This window comes from Ranitomeya imitator, chromosome 6, assembly GCF_032444005.1.
Source record: "Ranitomeya imitator isolate aRanImi1 chromosome 6, aRanImi1.pri, whole genome shotgun sequence".
Taxonomy (NCBI): domain Eukaryota; kingdom Metazoa; phylum Chordata; class Amphibia; order Anura; family Dendrobatidae; genus Ranitomeya; species Ranitomeya imitator.
This window is the reverse complement of record NC_091287.1, coordinates 338,510,388-338,533,358: the sequence shown is the minus strand read 5'-3', so window position 1 is coordinate 338,533,358 and position 22,971 is coordinate 338,510,388. Positions and strand designations below refer to the sequence as shown.

General features: G+C 44.5%; 1 protein-coding gene across 2 annotated transcripts in view; it reads left to right on the top strand.

Annotated features, from left to right (window-relative positions):
* The window catches only part of GPLD1 (glycosylphosphatidylinositol specific phospholipase D1), a 128,084-nt gene that overhangs the window by 79,569 nt on the left and 25,544 nt on the right, over window positions 1-22,971 (top strand). For both annotated transcript variants that reach the window (XM_069730873.1, XM_069730872.1), the window contains 8 exons: window positions 8,754-8,887; window positions 9,290-9,476; window positions 9,888-9,998; window positions 11,381-11,455; window positions 11,533-11,689; window positions 11,795-11,936; window positions 16,982-17,072; window positions 18,090-18,183. In XM_069730873.1, the coding sequence (XP_069586974.1) occupies window positions 8,754-8,887; window positions 9,290-9,476; window positions 9,888-9,998; window positions 11,381-11,455; window positions 11,533-11,689; window positions 11,795-11,936; window positions 16,982-17,072; window positions 18,090-18,183 (991 nt within the window). The remainder of the gene's footprint in view (window positions 1-8,753; window positions 8,888-9,289; window positions 9,477-9,887; window positions 9,999-11,380; window positions 11,456-11,532; window positions 11,690-11,794; window positions 11,937-16,981; window positions 17,073-18,089; window positions 18,184-22,971) is intronic.

Below are 22,971 nucleotides of genomic sequence, written 5' to 3'. Positions count from 1 at the left end.
ATGGTAGCAGTGAATGGCAGGGTGCCGCAGGCAGAGAGGAGAACCTCGACACGCGTTTCACCTGAATTTCTTCGTCAGGAGGCGTGGCTATTAAAAGGAAGGACTGGGGTATAAATAGTAGGCTGGGAAAGCTAGCGGTCCAATCGGCGCACGAACCAGGATAATGTAAGTATCCAAAGACAGCCGGGCAGACCACGAGCCACAGGACATGGGCGGGAGGACAAACGTCATCTCGTCCCATCCCCATGGTAACGCGGCCAGCCCGAGACGCCGTCCGGGACATCACAGCGCATACCTGAAGTGCGCACGGACCGGGAGCAGCGAAAAAGGGGGGAGGAGTTAGGTACCGGGTAAGTGTATAGTGCGGAGGTGCCAGGGAAGGGTAGTGATCCGCCAGTAGACCTAAATAATATATAGTCCCGCATAGCAATCGATATTTGATATTTATTTGTCTTGTCATCTTATTTTTTGATTTAGATATTATTTCACCTGCCTTTCATTCCGTTCATCATTGGGAAGCGTCTACGGAGGATGTTGTTACGGTTTAATTCCTCTCGGTTCCATGCCTTATCTTTAAGCATGGGGATTCATAAACTGGGACTATTCAAAGAGCACCTATATTCATCCTGCCCTATTAATCTGGATGCTGTCATGAGGGACTTCGGATGACATCACGGCAGAAACAATTTTAAACAACAATATGTTTATTTGCCTGTTGAATTTACTGTGTCTTCCGGAATCTCTCCTTTTTTCCACAAATAATTTATTACAGGATCTATTTACAGTGATGGCAGTTTGATTTATATGTTACTTTTCATGCTTTTATGAGACCCTCATGCGTTCATCTACATCTATGTGCCAAATATCTTACCTGTTTTATTTCATTTGGCGCACTACGCATGCATTAACCTATCCCCTTGCAGCGCTGTTATTTAGTATTCATACTAGGTGGAACTAGGTGGAACTGTTCATCTGTTCCCGCCCACATATAGTTATATTTGACCGACTGCTATGCGGGACTATATATTATTTAGGTCTACTGGCGGATCACTACCCTTTCCTGGCACCTCCGCACTATACACTTACCCGGTACCTAACTCCTCCCCCCTTTTTCGCTGCTCCCGGTCCGTGCGCACTTCAGGTATGCGCTGTGATGTCCCGGACGGCGTCTTGGGCTGGCCGCGTTACCATGGGGATGGGTGGAGATGACGTTTGTCCTCCCGCCCATGTCCTGTGGCGCGTGGTCTGCCCGGCTGTCTTTGGATACTTACATCATCCTGGTTCGTGCGCCGATTGGACCGCTAGCTTTCCCAGCCTACTATTTATACCCCAGTCCTTCCTTTTAATAGCCACGCCTCCTGACGAAGCCATTCAGGTGAAACGCGCATCGAGGTTCTCCTCTCTGCCTGCGGCACCCTGCCATTCACTGCTACCATGTCTCAAGGTAATAGCCCTTCATTTTCAGTGTATCCACTGTATTGATAATTATGTTGCCTCTACCTTGATACACATCCCCTGTTGACTATCACACTCAGGGGTCTTTTATAGGGGTATGCTCACTTTTGAGATCCTGCGCACACCTTGCAGCATTACCCTTGATTAGCCGTTTTTCATCCATGGGTCTGCAGTCAGAGTAGGTTGCTCTATTTCTTGCATGCTGTCTTTTGTAGCGTGTGTTTGCCATCTTTCACATGCCACTTTTTAGCTGCTCCTCTCCTATACCCGTTTTTGTCTTTTATATGTTATTTTCCATTATTACCTGTTGTATATTTGATATTTTAATAAATTTATATTAGCAATTTATTCTTTTGAGTACCTCTACTTTCTAGCACAGACCTTAGGTCTACGACCTGTTCTTCCATCATTCTGTGGATTTAGGCTCTACGTTTGGGTCTGGTGTTGTTTTTTTTTAGGTTCATATGTGATTATTTAATCCTGTGATTTGAATAAAAGCTGTGGCCATTTTGACAACCAAAATAATGTGTTTTGTGTATTTATTTTAGTACCTAGGTTTACAGTAGTTATGGTGGTTTTAAGAAGGAGTGGGGTCCATGGGCGTGTCCTAGCTGGCCATGTGAGTGGAAGCAGGGAAGAGTGCTCCTGCTGCCAGAAGGACAAAAATCCTGCTTTAACCCCGATTTTCGGGTAAACTCACCTAAATCCGGCTGGCTGAAGGTCCGGAGAGTGCAGCGGTGCGGAGCGGCGGGTCCGGAGTCGGCAGCGATGACCAGGAGGCGGCAGAAAGACGCTGGCACCAGCGATGCAGGAGCCGGCCAAGATGGTGCCGATGCTAGGGAGGACGCCGAGAAGGAGAACGCCGCATGTCAGCGGCGCATGGAGGTGGCCGCAAAGCTGCAGCAGTATGCCAGAGTGGAGGCTGCTGAGGAGGCAGAACCAGGATCTGGAGCTGACCAGGAGGAGGAGGAAGCAAGCAAGGCTGAGCAGCATGAGGTACAGAGGGGGAAGGAGAGAGGCAGCATGGCTGGGGCTAGTGGGGGACCTGAAGCCATATCACAGGGAGAGGAGCCGACTCTTAGAGATGTTATCACACTGATCTCTTCATGTCAGCAATCCCTGAACTCCTTGGCCCAGCAGATGCAGGAAGTTAAAGGGGACACGGCACAGATTAATGCGGCTCTGCAGAAAATGGACAAACATATAGGAGTGGTGGGGGAGAGGGTGAGCACGGCAGAAGATCACATAGTTAAGCTACAAAAAGCTGAAAAGAAGTTCGCCCAAGCAATAGCCGAGCTCGCTGCTAAAAATGAGGATCTGGAAAATAGATCCAGAAGAAATAATATACGTATAGTGGGGCTGCCTGAAAAGACTGAGGGGAGAAATCCCACTGAGTTTGTGGAGAACTGGCTGTTGGAGAAGATTGGGAACACAGTGTTGACAAAAGTCTTTGCTGTTGAACGTGCTCATAGGGTCCCGCCGCAGCCCCCTGCCCCAGGAGCGAATCCCCGTACCATGCTTGCTAAAATACTCAATTACAGAGACAGAGACATTATCCTTAGAAAGGCTAGAGAGATGGAGGATCTGACGGCTGGAGGTCAAAAAATCGCCATTTATCCGGATTATTCCGCTGCGGTTCAGAAGCAGCGGATGAAGTTTACTGGAGTCAAGCGGCGACTGAGGGAGCTGGGAGTGCAGTACTCAGTGATGTTTCCCGCCAAGCTGAGACTGGTGGCTTTTAATAAGACCCACTTTTTCTTGACACCGGAGGACGCTACCCAGTGGCTTGATACTCATGAGAAAAAACTTAAGGGAATGGGCGACTGACATTTCGGCGAGATCCAGTTGGGATTTGTTTTCTCTGTCGATGGAGGAGAGTTCTGCGCTTGTTAGCAATGGTTAAAGAGTTGAGCAACTGTTGCGGGTTTTGCTGGGCCATATTGAAGGAATGGCCGGAGGGGACAGTACCAACTACTAAGTACGGGGGAGGAGGGTTATGCTGGGTACTGTGAACTGGTTTGGTACTTTTTCTATATGTTAATATAAGTTGAAATGTTAAGATACAATAAAGTGAAAGTTGGGGGGGGGGGGGGGGAAATTGTGATTGCTATGGCAGCGGGACGCGAATTGAGAGGGTTAAGTAAGGGAGAGTGTTCGCAGTGGGCAGTGGAGCCCCACTCTTGATGAGAGGAAGAATGCGTTATATTGGGGGGGTTAGGGGGGCAAGTTGGGAGGGGGCAGGGGGGGTGGGAGGGTTGGGGCAGCTCATACTTGGGAAATTGGATACTTTAAGAAATGATGAGCCACATTATGGGAGGTTGTATTAAAATATTGAGTTGGAATGTGAGAGGTCTGGCGGATAAAACACGGCGGGCGGCAAGTCTGCAGTATGTCCGAGAACAGAAGGTCTCAATGATATGTCTGCTGGAGACACACTTAGTGCGGGAGAGGGTAAACGTATTGAATAGGCGCTGGATACAGAGGGCGTATCATTCTACTTTCTCGACGTACTCTAGGGGTGTGTCTGTGTTAATACCTGCAGGGGTGCAGTATGAGGAGGTAATGGTAAAAGAGGATGTGGATGGTCAGTATGTGGTGGTGAAATGTAAAATAAATGGAGTGTTGATGTGTATAGCGGCAATGTATATTCCGCCCCCATACTCAAGTAAGAAGATAAGAGAGGTGCTGGAGAGGGTAGAGCGTTGGGGACCATTACCATCTCTAATTATTGGCGACCTTAATAATATCTGTGATGACTTTTGGGACAAAAACAAAAATCCCCAGAATAAAACAGGGGTACATATCACTACGTTTGGGACCTATGTCCGGGAAGTAGGTATGATTGATTTATGGAGAGTTAGACATATTGGGGAAAGGACGTACTCATGCTACTCGCCAGCTCATGGTACTTTGTCTAGGATTGACTTGGCGCTGGGTAACTGTTTACTGGACACGATGGTAGGGGAGGTGAGATATTTGCCTAGGGCTCTTTCAGACCATAGTCCAGTTGAGGTGGAATTTCGGCCGGTGGGGACACGGATCGGAAGCAGGAAGGAGTGGAAGATTCACCCTAATTGGCTACACAGTATGGACTTGGAAAAGATAAAGAAGGAGTTGGTGGAATTTTTTGAGATCAACGAGGGAAGTGTAGATGTTCTTACTGTGTGGGAAGCCATGAAGGCGTACTTGAGGGGACTGCTGTTCAGGGATATTAGCAGGTGTAAGAGGAAATCAAGAGAGACAGAGAGGTTGGCGGTTGAAGGGCTGAGGATAGCCGAGGATGAGATGGTAATAGCGGGTACTCCGGAAGCTGGGAGGAGGCTAAAGGCAGCTCAGAGTCAGTTGGAGGAGGTATTGCTCGGTAAGGCTGAAAGGAAGAGGGAATTCATGAATCTGGCTTTTTACCAGGAGGGCGAATCTGTGGGTCATTTGCTATCGATGGTGGCTTCTGCCCAGAGAAACACTTCCTTTGTTCATTCTTTGGTATCGGGGAGCGGTGTGGCTGTCTCTGAGACTTCAGAGATTTTGGACATTTTTGCGGATTTTTATGCGGACCTATATTCCTCTCAGGTAGATGGGTCGGTGGAGGACACGGTGGCGTTCCTTGAGGAATTGGAGCTCCCAAGGCTGAGTGACATAGATAGAGAAGATTTGGAAGCTCCCATTACGGAGGAGGAATTGGGTCGGGCACTGCAGTCTATGGCTAATGGGAAGGCACCTGGCGTAGATGGATTTCCTGCTGAAATTTATAAAAATTTTGGGGAAGTGCTGATCCCTAAATTAAGGGTACTTCTGGAGGAGGCTAGGAGTGGCGGTCGTCTACCGGCATCTATGCGGGAGGCCATAATAGTGGTGATTCCTAAGGAGGGGAAGGACCCGACACAGCCGGATTCATATCGGCCAATCTCCTTGCTTACTACAGACGTTAAACTTCTGGCTAAGGTGTTGGCGATGAGGTTGACAAGTGTTATTTCCGGCCTGGTGCACTCAGACCAGTCCGGCTTTATGCCTGATCGGTCCACTGCGATCAACTTACGAAGGCTGTATATGAATTTGCAACTCAGATCCGACAACTGTGGCCAGAGAGTTATTGCATCTTTAGACGCTCATAAGGCGTTCGATAGTGTGGAGTGGGGATATCTCTGGCAGGTGCTCCGGAGTATGGGGTTTGGACCGCAGTTCATATCCTGGATTCGACTGATGTACTCGATGCCGATGGCTAGGGTTAGGGTAAATGGGGAGTTATCACGGACCATACAACTGGCTAGAGGGACGAGACAGGGGTGTCCGCTCTCTCCTCTTTTGTTTGCTCTGGCTGTGGAACCACTGGCTGCTAAGCTTCGACGGTCTGATGAGGTGACTGGGTTTAAATATGGGATGATTGAAGAAAGGGTGGCGTTGTATGCGGATGACATTCTGCTATTTCTGGCTGACCCGGGTACGTCCTTGGAGGGAGCCATTGGGATTATTGAGCGTTTCGGATCTGTGTCGGGACTTAGGATAAACTGGAGTAAGTCTGTCTTGTTTAAGGTGGATGATGATGGTGGGGAGCCACTGGAGGATGGGCGACTGGAGGTGACTAGCCAATTTAAGTACCTTGGAATATGGGTATCTATGCCGGTCACTGAGTATATACATAGAAATCTGACTCCAATCTTAGGTGTTCTTAAAGCGAAAGCGGATGCTTGGCTTAAACTGCATTTATCTGTAGTAGGTAGGGTGAATCTTATTAAAATGATTTTGATGCCAAAAATACTGTATATTCTTCATAATGCGCCAGTTTGGATACCACGCGGGAGATTTAGACAGATTAACTCTCTGTTCAGGAATTTGAAGATGGGGGATTGGCATTGCCTAACCCTGAAATATATTTTCTTGCAGCCCAGAGTCAGCATTTAAAAGGCTGGGCGCATGAAGGGTCATCTGGGGCGGTACAGCGGCTGATGGAAGTGGTGACAAAAAGAAGGCCAGTGGTACAATGTTTGGAGGATGGATCCCTGGGGGCTCTGGGGAAATTATACCCGACTGTGTTGTTGATACGCAGGCTGTGGGGCAGGCTGAGACATATACGGGGGGTCACGGATTTGACTAGATTCTCACCGCTATGGCATAACAGCAACTTACAGGAGTTTGAGGCACTGGGGGTACTGACAGAATGGCAGGTCAAAGGGATTCAGTACGTGTATCAAATAATTGAGCGAGGTGAATTGAAATCATTTTCCCAATTACAGGCGGAATTTGGTCTTGGGACTGTGGGGGAATTTCAGTATTTGCGGATGAGGCATGATTTTGGAGCTCAGAGTAGAAACGGAGGTATTGGAATTCAGAAGGATATAGTACTGGAGTATGTGTGTAATGAAGGGACTACTGGGGGAGTCATATCTACTTTGTATAAAGATCTGTTGCACACTTTCCTATTGGGGTTTCCAATAATGGCGAGAGCTAAGTGGGAGAGGGATCTGGGTCCAATGGAGAATGAGACTTGGGAGTCGGTGCTAGAATGGGTCCCAGGATTGTCACTGAGTGAACCGTATAGACTGTCACAGCTCTATGTGATACACAGGGTTTATAAGTCACCGATGGTGCTATATAAGGCTGGTTTGCGTGATGATTCTGAATGCCCGAGGTGTAAAACTGCAGATGCTGATATACTCCATATGATGTGGACGTGTCCGAGACTGGCTGCTTTTTGGTTGGTAGTTTTGAGTCGTATGGAAGGTGCGTATGGATGTAAGGTGCCAAGGGATCCTATAGTGTGCTTGTTGGGATGTGTGGATGAGATTGGAGTGGATAACAACCTGAAGATAGCTATTGCCAGATTGTTATACATGGCTAGGAAGGTAATAGCTCGAAATTGGATTAGGGAAGAACCGCCGTCAAGAGGAGAGTTCCTCCAGTATGTGAAGCAGGGCCTGACACTGGAAAAAGGGGTTTTATAAAAAAAGAGGGAAAATCGAAATGTTCAATAAAATGTGGTCTCCGTGGATTGCTATGGGATAGGGGTATTATAGAGGGAGAGTTAATTAAGGTTCCTAATTAATGGTAATGTTAAATGTAGCTTATATTATTGGCCGAGGGATTAGATAGTATATAGGTCTAATGATGGAAGTGCTAAGCAAGGTGAGCTGCTTTGTTGGGTGGGGTTGGGGGGTGGTGGGATTGAAGGGGAATGTTTGAAGGGGGGGAAAAAAGCTTTGTATTGAAAATGAGAATGTAACATGTCATTTATCTTGTTATTCTTAATAAAAATTTATTTGAATAAAAAAAAAAAAAAAGGAGTGGAGTCCATCCCATATCCAAAAGTCATGATCCTGCAGCGCTCTGATCGACAATATCGGCGGTAGTGTTACTGCGGGTGACAGTCACTGCTGCCTGGTCACGCTGACATCTGACAGTATGATCCCGCAAAGCTCTGACTAACGATCTTACCAGCGGTAGCGTTACTGTCGATAAGAACCAGATGAAAGAGTGGGAAACACCATAGGAAGCTGGTAAAACGCAAAAGAAAAATTCAGCAAATCCGCAAACATTTTTATACCTGTGTTTTTGCTCCAGATTTTACTGACTGAATTGAAGTCAATGGGTGCAGAAATGCTGAGAAACGCAAAAAGAATTGACATGCTGCAGAAAAACCCCACAATGCAAATACTTAAGTAAAATGACTGATCGTGTGCACAACACTTCAGGATTGTTATTGAATTAGCTTGCATAAGGATTCCATAGAGTTTTTGGCCCATTTCTGTGTGGAAAAAAACGCTGCGAACACACATAAAAAATGCACTGTGTGCACATAGCCTTAAAGTTAATACTTCTGGAAACTTTCTGATAACGTCAATTTCACTCTGGTCCTAAAACCTAGAAATCGTCTTATCTCAATCTGTCCCAGGATTTATAGCAAATACTGTTAGGCCTCTCTTAGGCAAGCAGATTTGTATTAATTCATTCGTGTTTTGCAGATGGAAATTCTTTTAAAATGTAAACTAATAGGGCTACCTGTTTTTTTATGCCTGTTAGAAATGCAGTGCATGATATTTCCATGTGTTTATCAGGTAGAATACATCTATTACAGTCTATGGAGAGTGCTGAAAATATGGATGCATCGGTATTTGCATACAAACACTGATAAAATTCGGATGGAATGCTCGTAGAATACTAATGCATCTTGCTTCATTATATGCCCATTTTCCAGATTCGTACATGGCTGTATAATAATACTCTCGTCTCTTAGTGTCCTTCCAGGAAGAAAAAAAAACCCTATATAATGGACATTAATGTATATTATTATGTCACCATTGCAGAGCACAATGCAGCTGATAGCAAGTGCCTCCAAAACAGTAAATGTGAAAAACCTGTTTACTTTCCAATACTCAAACCATGTCTATACACCTTCGACCACCTACTTTGTGAACTCTCCGTACTCCAGGCTTGGATGGTAAGTGTATAAGTTATTGTACGGATTGATCTACTGCTCCCATAAACAAGTACATGGCCACCTAATTTTATTCTTTTTTTGAGTGAGGAATCCCCAATTCTGCCACACCGTGTACTAGGACTACCTACCTGTCCTTGCTCTCACGATCCTCTTATCTCTGACATAGAAAACGCATGTGCGCAGCTACCAGTCAAGCAGATCTGTGAGCGGGATGTTGGGGGCCACATACAATGGCAATGTGACCTCATGTGACAAACCTAAAACAAATAATTAGGGTGGGAGTCCTCATACTTTTTCTCAAATAGTGTGTATTCTCTGCTAATAGTTCATTTATTTCTGGACATTCACTCTGAATTCAAAAATATGTATATGGAAAAGACTTACAAAGTAATATTTTCACAGGTCTGTCACCACGGGTGATCTTAACAATGATGGCTGGGAGGATTTAGTAGTAGGAGCCCCCGGCTGCGGCACTTTGGGCAATGTTCAAGTTGGCTGTGTGTATATTGTCTACAGTAATGAATCAGGACTTCCTCCCGATAACATGGACTTGGATAAGAATGCGGATGTCCTACTGAGAGGTTCTGAGGTAATAAGAAGTACAATAATTGAATAAATAGCCAGGAAGGTGAGGAGATGTACGTGACGACAACTATGGCAATACTCTATTGCTAAAATCTCCGAAATATGATGCCATGTGAACTTAATAGGAGATGTGTATGATAGTGCCAAATGGTGCAAGGTTGGTTCATACAGTCAGAACCTGGTATGTTGGGTACTGATCAACGAAACCTGCTGAACTTAAGGATATATTATAGAACCAACCATAGGTTAATCAACTCTAAAATCATTTGCTTTATTGTCTGCGAATAATGTTGTGTTTATGGTAAAGGAAAGGCCGTCTGAGATTTTCACCGGCCATAAGGTAAATCGAGCAAATATAGACCCTAAATGAAACTCATCTGGTATAGACTGCCATGTACTTACTTTTACTCCACAGCCCGGTGGCAGATTTGGCTCTTCTGTGGCAGTGTTGGACTTCAATGTGGATGGGCAACTAGACCTTGCTGTTGGAGCTCCTTCTGTTGGGTCTAATCAACTTACATACAAAGTAAGAAAATGAGAATTATGTGCTATAAAGCATCCATAGACTACTAATTAATATGAAACATGACAAGTCACCTATTTGTGTTACAAAATAAAAAAAAAATTCATTTGTGCCAATAATCAATGCTAAAGCGAGACAAAAACCAATATAATCAAGCCAATAACCCCATGAGAAATCAGTAGATATTATAGAAAATCAAATTGGCCTAGTTATTCATTTGAATAAAAATTAGACCGGTAAAAGACATATTCCACAATCTTAAAGGGAATCAGTCAACAGGTTTTTGCCATGTAATCTGAGGACATCATAAGGTAGGTGCTAAAACACAGAATTCAGTGATGTATTAAGGCCCCGTCACACATAGCGACGCTTAAGCGATCCCGACGACGATACGACCTGTCAGGGATCGTTGCTGCGTCGCTATGTGGTCGCTGGTGAGATGTCAAACAGTGAGATCTCCCCAACGACGCAGCAGCGATGCGGCGACCTGTAGCGACCTGTACAACGATGCTATTTCATGACGATTCAATGGGACGTCCTGTCAACGAGGTCGTTGGTAAGGTGTCAAACACAGCGATGTGTGCTACCCAGCGGGACCTCAACGATCAAAAAACAGTCCAGGCCATTCCGACACGACCAGCGATCTCACAGCAGGGGCCTGGTCGCTGCTACGTGTCACACATAGCGAGATCGCTACTGAGGTCGCTGTTGGGTCACAAAACTTGTGACTCAGCAGCGATCTCGCTAGCGATCTCGCTATGTGTGACGGGGGCTTTATTTATCAAGCTGTGTGCTGATGTTTATACTTACAGTGAAGATTTTATCTGTAGGACCATTGCTGTGACTAGCTGGCGCACTAGCACTCATCCGACCACACCCCCTCTTGTGATAAGCAGCTCACTGTCAATAGACAGTGTACACAGAGAGCCTGTTTCTGCCTATGCTCAGTGTACACAGACAGCTGCCAATCAGTGGCGGGGGCAAGGTTATACAGATCTCATGAATATAGAGGACTACATGGCAGAACGTTTACTAGTCCTCTACTGATAACCTCCTGCTGATAAAAGTGATTTTATCAAAACGACAGCCTAAGCAGCACAGTAAGTGACAAATTGCTGGGAATCATGGACTATATCCTTACATCATGCTGCTCTCACATTAGGTGACAAAAATCTGGTAACAGATTCCCTTTAAAGTTTCTTTACACCTTTCTAAAATCCATACTATTTGAATAGTAATCAATACTTCCAATCCAGATCTTTAGAGATGGTATCAATGTCTTAAAATTCTCCAATAATCACTATGTATTAATTAAATGGTTTCACCCTTCACTGATTTTGGTGATATTTTATGATATTTTTGTTTGTTACATTACTTGATTCTAGGGTTCTGTGTATGTGTATTATGGGTCAAAGGAAACTGGTTTCTCATCTCACCCGAATGTCACCATAAAATGCCAAGTGAGTAATTCTTACAGATGAAATTGTACATTTACCGTTCCATCTCGTAAGTAAACCATATAGTATTCACATTGCAGTTCTCGTATTGTAACTTCGGATGGACACTACTTTCTGCTGATGTGAACAGAGACAAGAGACTAGACCTGGTGGTCGGTTCACCTTACGCACCTGGTGGAGGAAAGCAGAGAGGTTTAGTGGCTGCATTTTATTCAAGACCTAGAAGATCCACGAAAGGTGATAGTTATAGAGGTTGATAGACGTCACGTCCGTGCCGGACACATTGGGGACTTATGTCTGTATGGCATTACGGCATGTAGTGACTGCTACGTCTTTCCCAAGGCCGTCTATATGTGGAGGAGGCGGACTGGAGTATTTCTGGAGAACATGATTATGCCTGGTTTGGTTATTCTATTCATAGCCATAAACACAAGAATAAAACGGTGCTAGTGATCGGGAGCCCCACCTGGAGTTCGTGCAAGAGGTATTTAATTCATTGGATGTTAATGTATTTATGTGTGTGCCTAAAAGATAGAACATTATTTATTTTGTAGATACAAAAGGCCGATTTACCAAGCTGGAATTTTGTACGCGGTGTGGGCAGCTTAACAGATTTAGTGCATCTATCAGCTATCTTGTGCCAGTGACGGCAGCACATTTCTATCGTGAGATATGTCACTTTTGTGTCATAAATTATGTTCAAATTGTTTAGCCGGTGCTGAGCTGCCCAGCAAATATGTGTGGACTAATAGTGTGCAGGGGCATAACGATCATGTTCGCAGGCGGTGCGAGTGTGACTGGGCCTATGGAATCGGGTCGCTGACACCATTGCTGATAGGGGCCAGGAAGGGGGCATTATTAAAGAATAGGGGCCAGAATAGGAGACATTATTAAAGGATAGAGGTCAGGAAGATGGTCATTATTAAAGGATAGGGGCCAGGATGGGGGACATTATTACAGGATGGATGACATTATTACAGGAAAGGGGCCAGGAAAAGGGCCATAATTAAAGGATAGGGTCCAGGATGGGGACATTATTACAGGATAGAGGCCCGGACGGGGGGACATTATTACAGGATGGAGGGCATTAATACAGGATATGGGCCAGGAAGAGGGCCATTATTGAAGGATAGAGTCCCGGACGGGCATTATTAGAAGATATGGGAACAGAGGAATGACATTATTATAAGGGCCTGTACATCTGCCCAATTGGAAACGGCCGTCGTCGATCCGTGCTCACCTCCTCCCTTTTCACACTCCCCCGTGCCGTGAAGAAAATGGTGATGTTCCACATGTCTTTATAAAGGACTTAGACCACACCAAAGCTGGTGAGTGCTGCCGCATTTTTTCTATTTTCTCATCCACATCTGCCCAATATGTTGATGGAGGCCCAAGTCCAAATTTTGCATCAGGGCCCATAGGACTCTACCAATGCCAATGAATCTGTGTGCACTGATCGGTAGACCACTAAATAAGATAATATATAATGACTAGATGGTGGCCCGATTCTAACGCATCGGGTATTCTAGAATATGTATGTAGTTTATTTAAGAAGTTTTAAAAATAATGCAATTATACACCGGATTCAGCCGGCCCGGGCGCGACCAATTAGCGAAGTGTGGTTCAAATTCTGTGCCAATTCGCGGCCGGACTGCGCCTGTCGCTGATTGTTCGCGGCCGAGTGTGACCATTCAGTGAAGCCAGGGTCTGCTCCAGGTTTTTGAGGGCCCTGGGGCGAAAGAGTCTCAGTGGGCCCCCCTCTTTAACACATACCACGATTCATGATGCACAGATACAGCAGAGAAATATAGCACAGCCAAGTAGCATACAGCCCACGTAGTATATAGCACAGCCCACATAGTATATAACACAGCCCACGTAGTATATAATACAGGTCACGTAGTATATAACACAGCCACGTAGTATATAGCACAGCCACGTAGTATATTCCCCAGCCACCTATATTGCACAGCTACGTAGTATATAGCACAGCTCACGCAGTATATAACACAGATATGTAGTATATTTCCCAGCCACGCAATATATTGCACGGCCACATAGTATATAACAATCCACGCAGTATATAACACAGCCCATGCAGTATATAACACAGCCCACGCAGTATATAACAAAGCTCAAGCATTATATAACACAACCCACGTAGTATATAACACAGCCCACGTAGTATAGAGCACAGCTCATGCAGTATATAACACGTAGAGCACAGCGACGCAGTATATAAGAGCCCACGCAGTATACAACACAGCCCATGCAGTATATACCACAGCTCATGTAGTATATAACACAGCCCATGCAGTATATAACACAGCCCACGTAGTATAGAGAACAGCACCTTAGTATCTAACACAACCCACGTAGTATATAGCACAGCCCACCTAGTATATAGCAATGTGGGCACCATATCCCTGTAAAAAAAACAATTAAAATAAAAAATAGTTATATACTCACCTTCCGAAGGCCCCTGGATCCAGCCCACGCGTTTACCGATGCTCCTCACAATGCTCCGGTCCCAAGAATGCATTGCGGTCTCGCGAGATGATGACGTAGCGGTCTCGCGAGACCGCTACGTCATCATCTCGCAAGACCGCAATGCATGGACCGGAGCGTCGCGAGTAACGGGAAAGGCGCCGGAAGGTGAGAATATAATGTTATTTTAATTTGTTTTATTATTTTTAACATTAGATCTTTTTACTATTGATGCTGCATAGGCAGCATCAATAGTAAACAGTTGGTCACACAGGGTTAATAGCAGCGTTAACGGACAGCCATTAATCCTGTGTGAGTGCTGTCTGGAGGGGGCACTGACAGAGAGTAGGAAGGGGCGAATTCGCGGCCGGACTGTGCCTGTCGCTGACTGGTCAATCAGCTGACAATCAGCGACGCGGGATTTCCGTTACAGACAGAAAGACAAACAGACGGAAGTACCCCTTAGGCAATCTACTATATAATTGTTTAAGGGTCACTTCCATCTTTCTGTCTGTCTGTCCTTCTGTCTGTCATGGATATTCATTGGTCGCGGCCTCTGTCTGTCATGGAATCCAAGTCGCTGATTGGTCGCGGCAAAACAGCCACGACCAATCAGCGACGGGCACAGTCCTTCCTCCCCGCATTCAGTGCCCGCTCCATACTCCCCTCCAGTCAGCGCTCACACAGGGTTAATGGCTGCGTTACACCAAGTTATGCCGCGGTGTAACGCACTCCTTTAATGCTGCTATTAACCCTGTGTGACCAACTTTTTACTATTGAGGCTGCCTATGCAGCCTCAATAGTAAAAAGATCTAATGTTAAAAAAAATAAAAAATCGTTATATACTCACCTTCCGTCGGCCCCCGCATCCAGAACCGGCCTTTACCGCTCCTCGCTCCGGTGACCGGTCCATGCATTGCGGTCTCGCGAGATGATGATGTGGCGGTCTCGCGAGACCACTACGTCATCATCTCGCGAGACCAATCAGCGACATTGCCGCGGGATTTAAATCCTGCTTCACTGATTGGTAGCGCCCAGCCGACCTTGGCGTGGGATTTAAATCCTGCTTCGCTGATTGGTTGCGCCGGCTGCGCGCTACCAATCAGCGACATTGGGGTGGGATTTAAATCCCGCTTCGCTGATTGGTCTCGCCCAGCCGACATTGGCGTGTGATTTAAATCCCGCTTCGCTGATTGGTAGCGCCCAGCCGGCGCGACCAATCAGCGACATTGCCGCGGGATTTTAATCCCGCTTCGCTGATTGCTCGCTCCCAGCCGGCGCGACCAATCAGCGACATTGGCGTGGGATTTAAATCCCGCTTCCCTGATTGGTAGCGCCCAGCCTGTGCTCGCGACCAATCAGCGACATTGACGCGGGATTTAAATCTCGCCTCGCTGATTGCTCGCGCCCCGCCGGCGCGCCCAATAAGCGACATTGGCGCGAGATTTAAATCCCGTTTAGCTGATTGGTAGCGCACAGCCGGTGCTCGCAATCCATCATCGACATTGGCGCGGGATTTAAATCCCGCTTTGCTGATTGGTAGCTCCCAGCCGGCACGACCAATCAGCGACATTGGCGCGGGATTTAAATCCCGCTTCCCTGATAGGTCTCGCCCAGCCGACCTTGGCGTGGGATTTAAATCCCGCTTCGCTGATTGGTCGCGCCGGCTGGGCGCTACCAATAAGCGACATTGGGGCGGGATTTCAATCCCGCTTCGCTGATTGGTCTCGCCCATCCGACATTGGCGTGGGATTTAAATCCTGCTTCACTGATTGGTAGCACCCAGCCGGCGAGACCAATCAGTGACATTGCCGCGGGATTTAAATCCCGCTTCGTTGATTGCTCGCACCCAGCCGCCACGACCAATCAGTGATATTGGCGCGAGATTTAAATCCCGCTTCGCTGATTGGTAGCGCCCAGCCAGTGCTCGCGACCAATCAGCGACATTGACGCGGGATTTAAATCCCGCTTCGCTGATTGGTTGCGCCGGCTGGGAGCTACCAATCAGCGAAGCGGGATTTAAATCCTGCGCCAATGTCGCTGATTGGTTGCGAGCACCGGCTGGGCGCTACCAATCAGTGAAGCGGGATTTAAATCTCGCGCCAATGTCGCTGATTGGGCGCTCTGGCTGGGCGCGAGCAATCAGCGAAGCGGGATTTAAATCCCGCATCAATGTCGCTGATTGGTCGCGAGCACTGGCTGGGCGCTACCAATCAGCGAAGCGGGATTTAAATCCCGTGCCAATGTCGCTGATTGGTCGTGCGCGCCAGCTGGGCGCTACCAATCAGCGAAGCAGGATTTAAAACCCACGCCAATGTCGGTTGGGCGCGACCAATCAGCGAAGCAGGATTTAAATCCCGCGCCAATGTCGCTGATTGGTCGCGCCAGCTGGGAGCGAGCAATCAGCGAAGCAGGATTTAAATCCCGCCACTTGCAAGTGGCCACTTAAAGTAGCTTTTCTCATGATTGCATACACCTGGCTATGAAGTTCAAAGCTCAATGAGGTTAGAAAACCAAAAAAAATGCTTTAGTAAGTCAGTAAAAAGTAGGTAGGAGTATTTAAAATAAGAAAATAAGGGTGCCCATACTTATGCACCTGTCAAATTTTGTTTGAATGCAGATTGCACATTTTCTGTTAGTACAATAAACCTCATTTCAAGGCAGAAACATTACTGTGTCCAACAGTTATTAGATATATGAAACTGAAATAGCTGTTGCAAAAAAAACAATTTTTTATAAAACATTAAGCTTAAGATTAATAGCGGTGCCCAAACTTTTTCATATAACTGTATATAGCAGCCACATAGTATATAGCACAGGCCACGTAATATTTGCTATATACTATGTGGCTGATATATACATACATACATATTCTAGAATACCCAGTGCATTAGAATCGGGCCACCATCTAGATATATATATATATAGATATAAAGGATTGTTTTATCCGCTAAATAACTCAATAAACCTGGAAGATTTTTTTCTGATTCTATGTTGGACTTTTTGCATTCAATAACACAAAACTGATTTTACTTTTTATAGACATTACTGTGACATTCCACAAAGTTTAGGCAAAACTTATGGATTCTACCCACCGAGTAAAAACATATCTTTTATTCTGCACGGGAGTGAAGTAAGTGCCCTTTCTGTATTATTATAACTGGTCATCTATAAATGAAAATGAATTTCCTTTAATATAGTCATTCTCATGATCATGGTTTTAATAGAACATTCTGCTATCAAGTATTATGAATGACAGATTAAAATGATGTTGTCATAGATTATAAGAATTAAAATGATTATTAAATGATGGATTTTAATGATATCACAGATGAGATTTTATAAGCCTGTGTTCATGGATTGATCTCATATTTGCTTCCAATTATAATTCTACAAATCAGTGTAAATTTCGGCGCATAGGTTAAAAATGTTGCAAGGTCAGTGCCACCAAATCTGTGTGCAGCATAATGTAGAGACAGAGACCCTGATTCCAGTCATGTGTCACTTGCTGGACTGCTTGCTGTAGTTTTGGTAAAATGCTGCTCTCAGATAGTGTAGCAAAATCAGACAGATTCCTTTGAAGAGGTGCACCCTTCTTAATATGGTCAGTAAACCTGGACTGCCCATTCATTCAAAACCAAAAACTTCAATAGTTATGAGCCTCCATAGATTTCCACTATATTGTACATAAATTCCTGCTGTAATTTATAATGAATCCAATGGACTGCGGTGGCCAGTCACCTCCTGTAAGAGCTGCCGGCTTTCAGGAAAAGCATCGAGGATGCCTGAAAATGGGCAAAAAAAAAAATCAATATTTTTGTGCAAGCCACCCTTTTTATGGCACCGGCACGTGGTCCTTCATAAATGCTTTTGAGCTGAGGCCATGCATGCAACCATATAAAAATACAATTCTCTCCTAAAAATAAATAGATCACTGTGCATGAAGTCAGATGTCTAACAATCAATTCAAAGAGAATATGGGAATGGATAGGTGTGTAGTAGGGACAGGCTAGATGACCCAGGAAGGACACTGACCTGTAAACTAAGAAGTAATGGACCATACATCAAGAGTGTATGATATAATTAAAATGCTTCTGTTATTTATGTTCTAGTTTAAAACAATATATTTTCAATGGTTAACGTTTTGTAGGACCAAAGTAAGATGGGCACATCATTTGCAAGTGGAACCATTGCTGTGAATGGAGAAATCAAACATGTGCTGATGATAAGTGCACCCACACAAAGTACGTGAATGACTTGAGCACTCCCTTTCAAATTAACAGATAACAAAATGGAAACACATAATGTCCCAGAATAGGTCTCTTATGAATACTGGTCAACGTTTTAAATTTGGGTAAAACCAATAAGGCTACCACACCAGCTCCGCAGTGTGGTCTGTCCTCCAGCTTTGCCTGACTTAGGAACAGCATGTCTGCCTCTCTGTAAACAGTGATGCACTGCTAGGGACCAAAGATAGAGAAAAGAATTAGGTTCTGTGTATAGAATGTTTTGAAAAATTCGCCAGAGGTATTTGGAAAGAATTTATGACATGTGTCTCCGAGGTAAGGCAGACAAAGTTGCGCGAAAAAGTGTTTGCCCCCTTCCTGATCTCCTATTGTTTTGCATGTTTATCACACTTCAATGTTTCAGATCACCAAACCAATTTATTAAATATTACACAAAGATAACAGGTAATCACAAAATTCTGTTTATAAATGAAGGTTTTTATTATTAAGGGAAAAGAAATCCAAACTTACAGAGCCCTGTGTGAAAAAGTAGTAGCCCCCTAAACCTAATAACTGTTTTGGCCACCCTTAGGCCGGCCTCACACTAGCGTGTTTTACGGACATAAGAGAGGTGCAGAAAATACAGATTGCATACGGTACAATGCTTCTCTATGCCCCAGCTCCTATCTGCCGTATTTTACTGATCCGTATTATACGGTCTTCTACGGCCGAAAAAAAAACGCTGCGTTTGTCACCGTATTGCGCAAAAAATACGCCAATGAAAGTCTATGGGGGCCAGAAAAATACGGATTACACACGGACCAGCAGTGTGACTTGCGAGAAATACGCAGCGGTGTTCTATAGAAAAGCCGGCAATTCAGTGCGGTGTACAGTAAAATCACTGACAGGTTAGAATAGAATAGCGAAGATAAAGTTCCACACATAGTATAGGGATATATATATATATATATATCAGTGAGACACATAAATATATATATATATATATATATTAATATTTCATACAGTGCTAGATAGCTTAAAAGCTGGTAATTCAATTGCCGGCTTTTCCTATCTCCTTCTCAAACCCGACATGATATGAGACATGGTTTACATACAGTAAACCATCTCATATCCCTTTTTTTTTTTGCATATTCCACACTACTCATGTTAGTAGTGTGTATGTGCAAAATTTGGGCGCTCTAGCTATTAAATTAAAGGGTTAAACCGCGGAAAAAATTGGCGTGGGCTCCCGCGCAATTTTCTCTGCCAGAATGGTAAAGCCAGTGACTGAGGGCAGATGTTAATAGCCTGGAGAGGGTCCATGGTTTTTGCCCCCCCCCCCGGCTAAAAACATCTGCCCCCAGCCAGCCCAGAAAAGGCACATCAATTATGACACCTATCCATTATTAATCCAATAGTATGAAATGGTTAAAAAAACACACACATTATTACAAAGTATTTTAATGAAATAAATACACAGGTTGTTGTAATATTTTATTATACTGATAATCCTCGTTCTTTAAAAAGGTAAAATAAAAAAACAATATCCCATACCTTCCGTCGTTCTGTCACGTCCAACGATGTAAATCCATCTGAAGGGGTTAACTAATTTTACAAGCAGAACCTCTGCTAATGCAGCTGTGCTCCTGTCTGTAAAACCCCGGGGAATGAATGGATTGTAGGTCAATGACCTGTAGTTACCTTCAGTCACGGTGATGCGCCCTCTGCTGGATGTCCTCACATGAACTCGAGCATGGGAACTTTGAACGAGGGTCTTCAGGTGGATTTCTAGTATAATAAAATATTACAACAACCTGTGTATTTATTTCATTAAAATACTTTGTAATAAAGTGTGTGTGTGTTTGTTTTTAACCATTTCATACTATTGGATTAATAATGGATAGGTGTCATAATTGACGCCTCTCCATTATTAATCTGGCTTAATGTCACCTTACAATAGCAAGGTGACATTAACCCTTCATTACCCCATATCCCACCGCTACACGGGAATGGGAAGAGAGTGGCCAAGTGCCAGAATAGGTGCATCTTGCAGATGTGCCTTTTCTGGGGTGGCTGGGGGCAGATGTTTTAGCCCGGGGGGGGCAAAAACCATGGACCCTCTCCAGGCTATTAATATCTGCCCTCAGTCACTGCCTTTACCATTCTGGCGGAGAAAATTGCGCGGGAGCCCACGCCAATTTTTTCCTCGATTTAACCCTTCAATTTAATAGCTAGAGCGCCCAAATTTTGCACAGACCCACTACTAACATTAGTAGTGTGGAATATGCAAAAATAGAAGGAATATGAGATGGTTTACTGTATGTAAACCATGTCTCATATCATGTCGGGTTTGAGAAGGAGATGGGAAAAGCCGGCAATTGAATTACCGGCTTTTAAGCTATCTAGCGCTATATGATATATTAATGTTAATATATATATATATATATATATATATATATATACACATATGTCTCACTGACATATATATATCTAGACAGTGTATATGTTTTTACGATTTTTTGAGCACATGGATCCATTGTATGTCCGTATGTCGGTTTTGCAAGCCTGCGAGAAAATCGCGCAGTACGGATGCCATACAGATTACATACGGAGGAGGCCAAGCACAAAATACGCTGACCCACCCTGCCTACGGATGACATACGGACCACTATTTTGGGGACTTTTCTGCGTATTACGGCCGTAAATAACGAACTGTATTTTTATACGCTGAGTGTGAGGCCGGCCTTAGAAGGATCTACTGCAATCAAGCAGTTGTGATAACTGGCAGTGAGTCTTTTACAACGCTCTGGAGGAATTTTGACCCACTCATCTTGGCAGAATTGTTGCACACGGCCACATTGGAGGGTTTCTTAGCATAAACTGCCTTTTTAGGGTCATACTACTGCATCTCAATAGGATTAAGGTCAGGACTTTGACTAGGCCACTCTAAAGTCTTAATTTTGTTTTTCTTAAGCCATTCGGAGGTGGACTTGCTGGTGTGTTTTGGATAATTGTCCTACTGCACAACCCAAGTGTGCTTGAGCTTGAAGTCACGAACAGATGGCCGGATATTCTCCTTTAGGATTTTTTGGCAGACCGCAGTATTCATGGTTTCATTTACCACAGCAAGTCTTCCAGATTCTGAAGCAGCAAAACAGCTCCAGACCATCAAACTACCACCACAATATTTTACTGTTGGTATGATGTTCCTTTTCTGAAATGCTGTGTAAGGCTGGTTTCACATTTGCGTTTAAAAACGCAGCGTTTTAAACGTAAATGCATGTGGTGAAAAAAACACATGTAAATGCGTTAAAACGCAGCGTTTTTTAGACGCATGCGTTTTTGCATGTTTTAATACAAATGCGGCATTTTGACGCATTTACATGCGTTTTTTCCTGCATTTGCGTTTTTAAAACGCATGATGAGAAGTGTGTGACAGCTGCCAATCATCAAAATCAACAAGAAAACCCACTATAAACAGAAATAGCTAGGGTTAGGATCCCTAGTAACCCTAGGGATCCTAACCCTAAGGCAGAAGTGTCAAACTGCATTCCTCGAGGGCCGCAAACAGGTCATGTTTTCAGGATTTCCTTGTATTGCACAGGTGATAATTTAATCACCTGCACAGAATGATTCCAGCACCCTGTGCAATACAAGGAAATCCTGAAAACATGACCGGTTTGCGGCCCTCGAGGAATGCAGTTTGACATCTCTGCCCTAAGGGATCCTAACCCTATCCTTAACCCTAAGGGATCCTAACCCTAACCCTAATGGTTAGGGTTAGGATCCCTTAGGGTAAGGGTTAGGGTTTGGGGTTGGCTTATCAGTGTGTATTCTTGTGTTTTTCTATTACAACGCATGCATTTAAAAACGCACGCAAACGCATGTGCTTAAAAACGCATGCGTTTACATAGACAGTAATAGGTTTTTTTGCGGCAAAAAAACGCCGCTAGAAATTACATGTTGCATTTCTGCAACACAACGCATGCATAGAAAAGACGTATGCGGCGGCAAAACGCGGCAAAACGCATGCAAAAAAACGCATGTGTTTTTAATGTTAAGTATAGGAAAAAACCGCATACTTTTTTTGCGCTAAAACGCAGCGGCAAAAAACGCAAATGTGAAACCAGCCTTACTTCTATACCAGATGTAATGGGACATACACCTTCCAAAAAAATTCAACTTTTGTCAGTCCAGAGTATTCTCCCAAAAGTCTTGGGGATCATCAAGATGTTTTCTGGCAAAACTGAGACAAGCCTTTGTGTTCTTATTGCTCACCAGTGGTTTTCATCTTGGAACTCTGCCATGCAGGCCATTTTTACTCAGTCTCCTTCTTATGGTAGAGCCATGAACACTGACCTTAACTGAGGCAAGTGAGGCCTGCAGTTCTTTGGATGTTTCTGTGGGGTCTTTGTGACCTCTTGGATCAGTAAATGCTGAACTATTGGGGTAATTTTGGTCCTCCGGTCACTCCTGAGAAGATTCACCACTGTTCCATGTTATCGCCATTTGTGGATAATGGCCTTCACTTGGGTTCAATGGAGTCCCAAAGCTTGAGAAATGGCTTTATAACCTTTCCCAGATGGATAGATCTCAATTATTTTGTTTCTCATTTGTTTCAGAATTTCTTTGGATCGTGGCATGTTGTCTAGCTTTTGAGGTTCTTTTGGTCTACTTCACTTTGTCAGGCATGTCCTATTTAAATGATTTCTTGATTGTGGCAGTAATCAGGCCTGGGTGTGACTAGGGAATGTAAAAAGAGTTCATCCATATCTTCAGTCTGTCCAGGTGGCCTATAGCAAACAC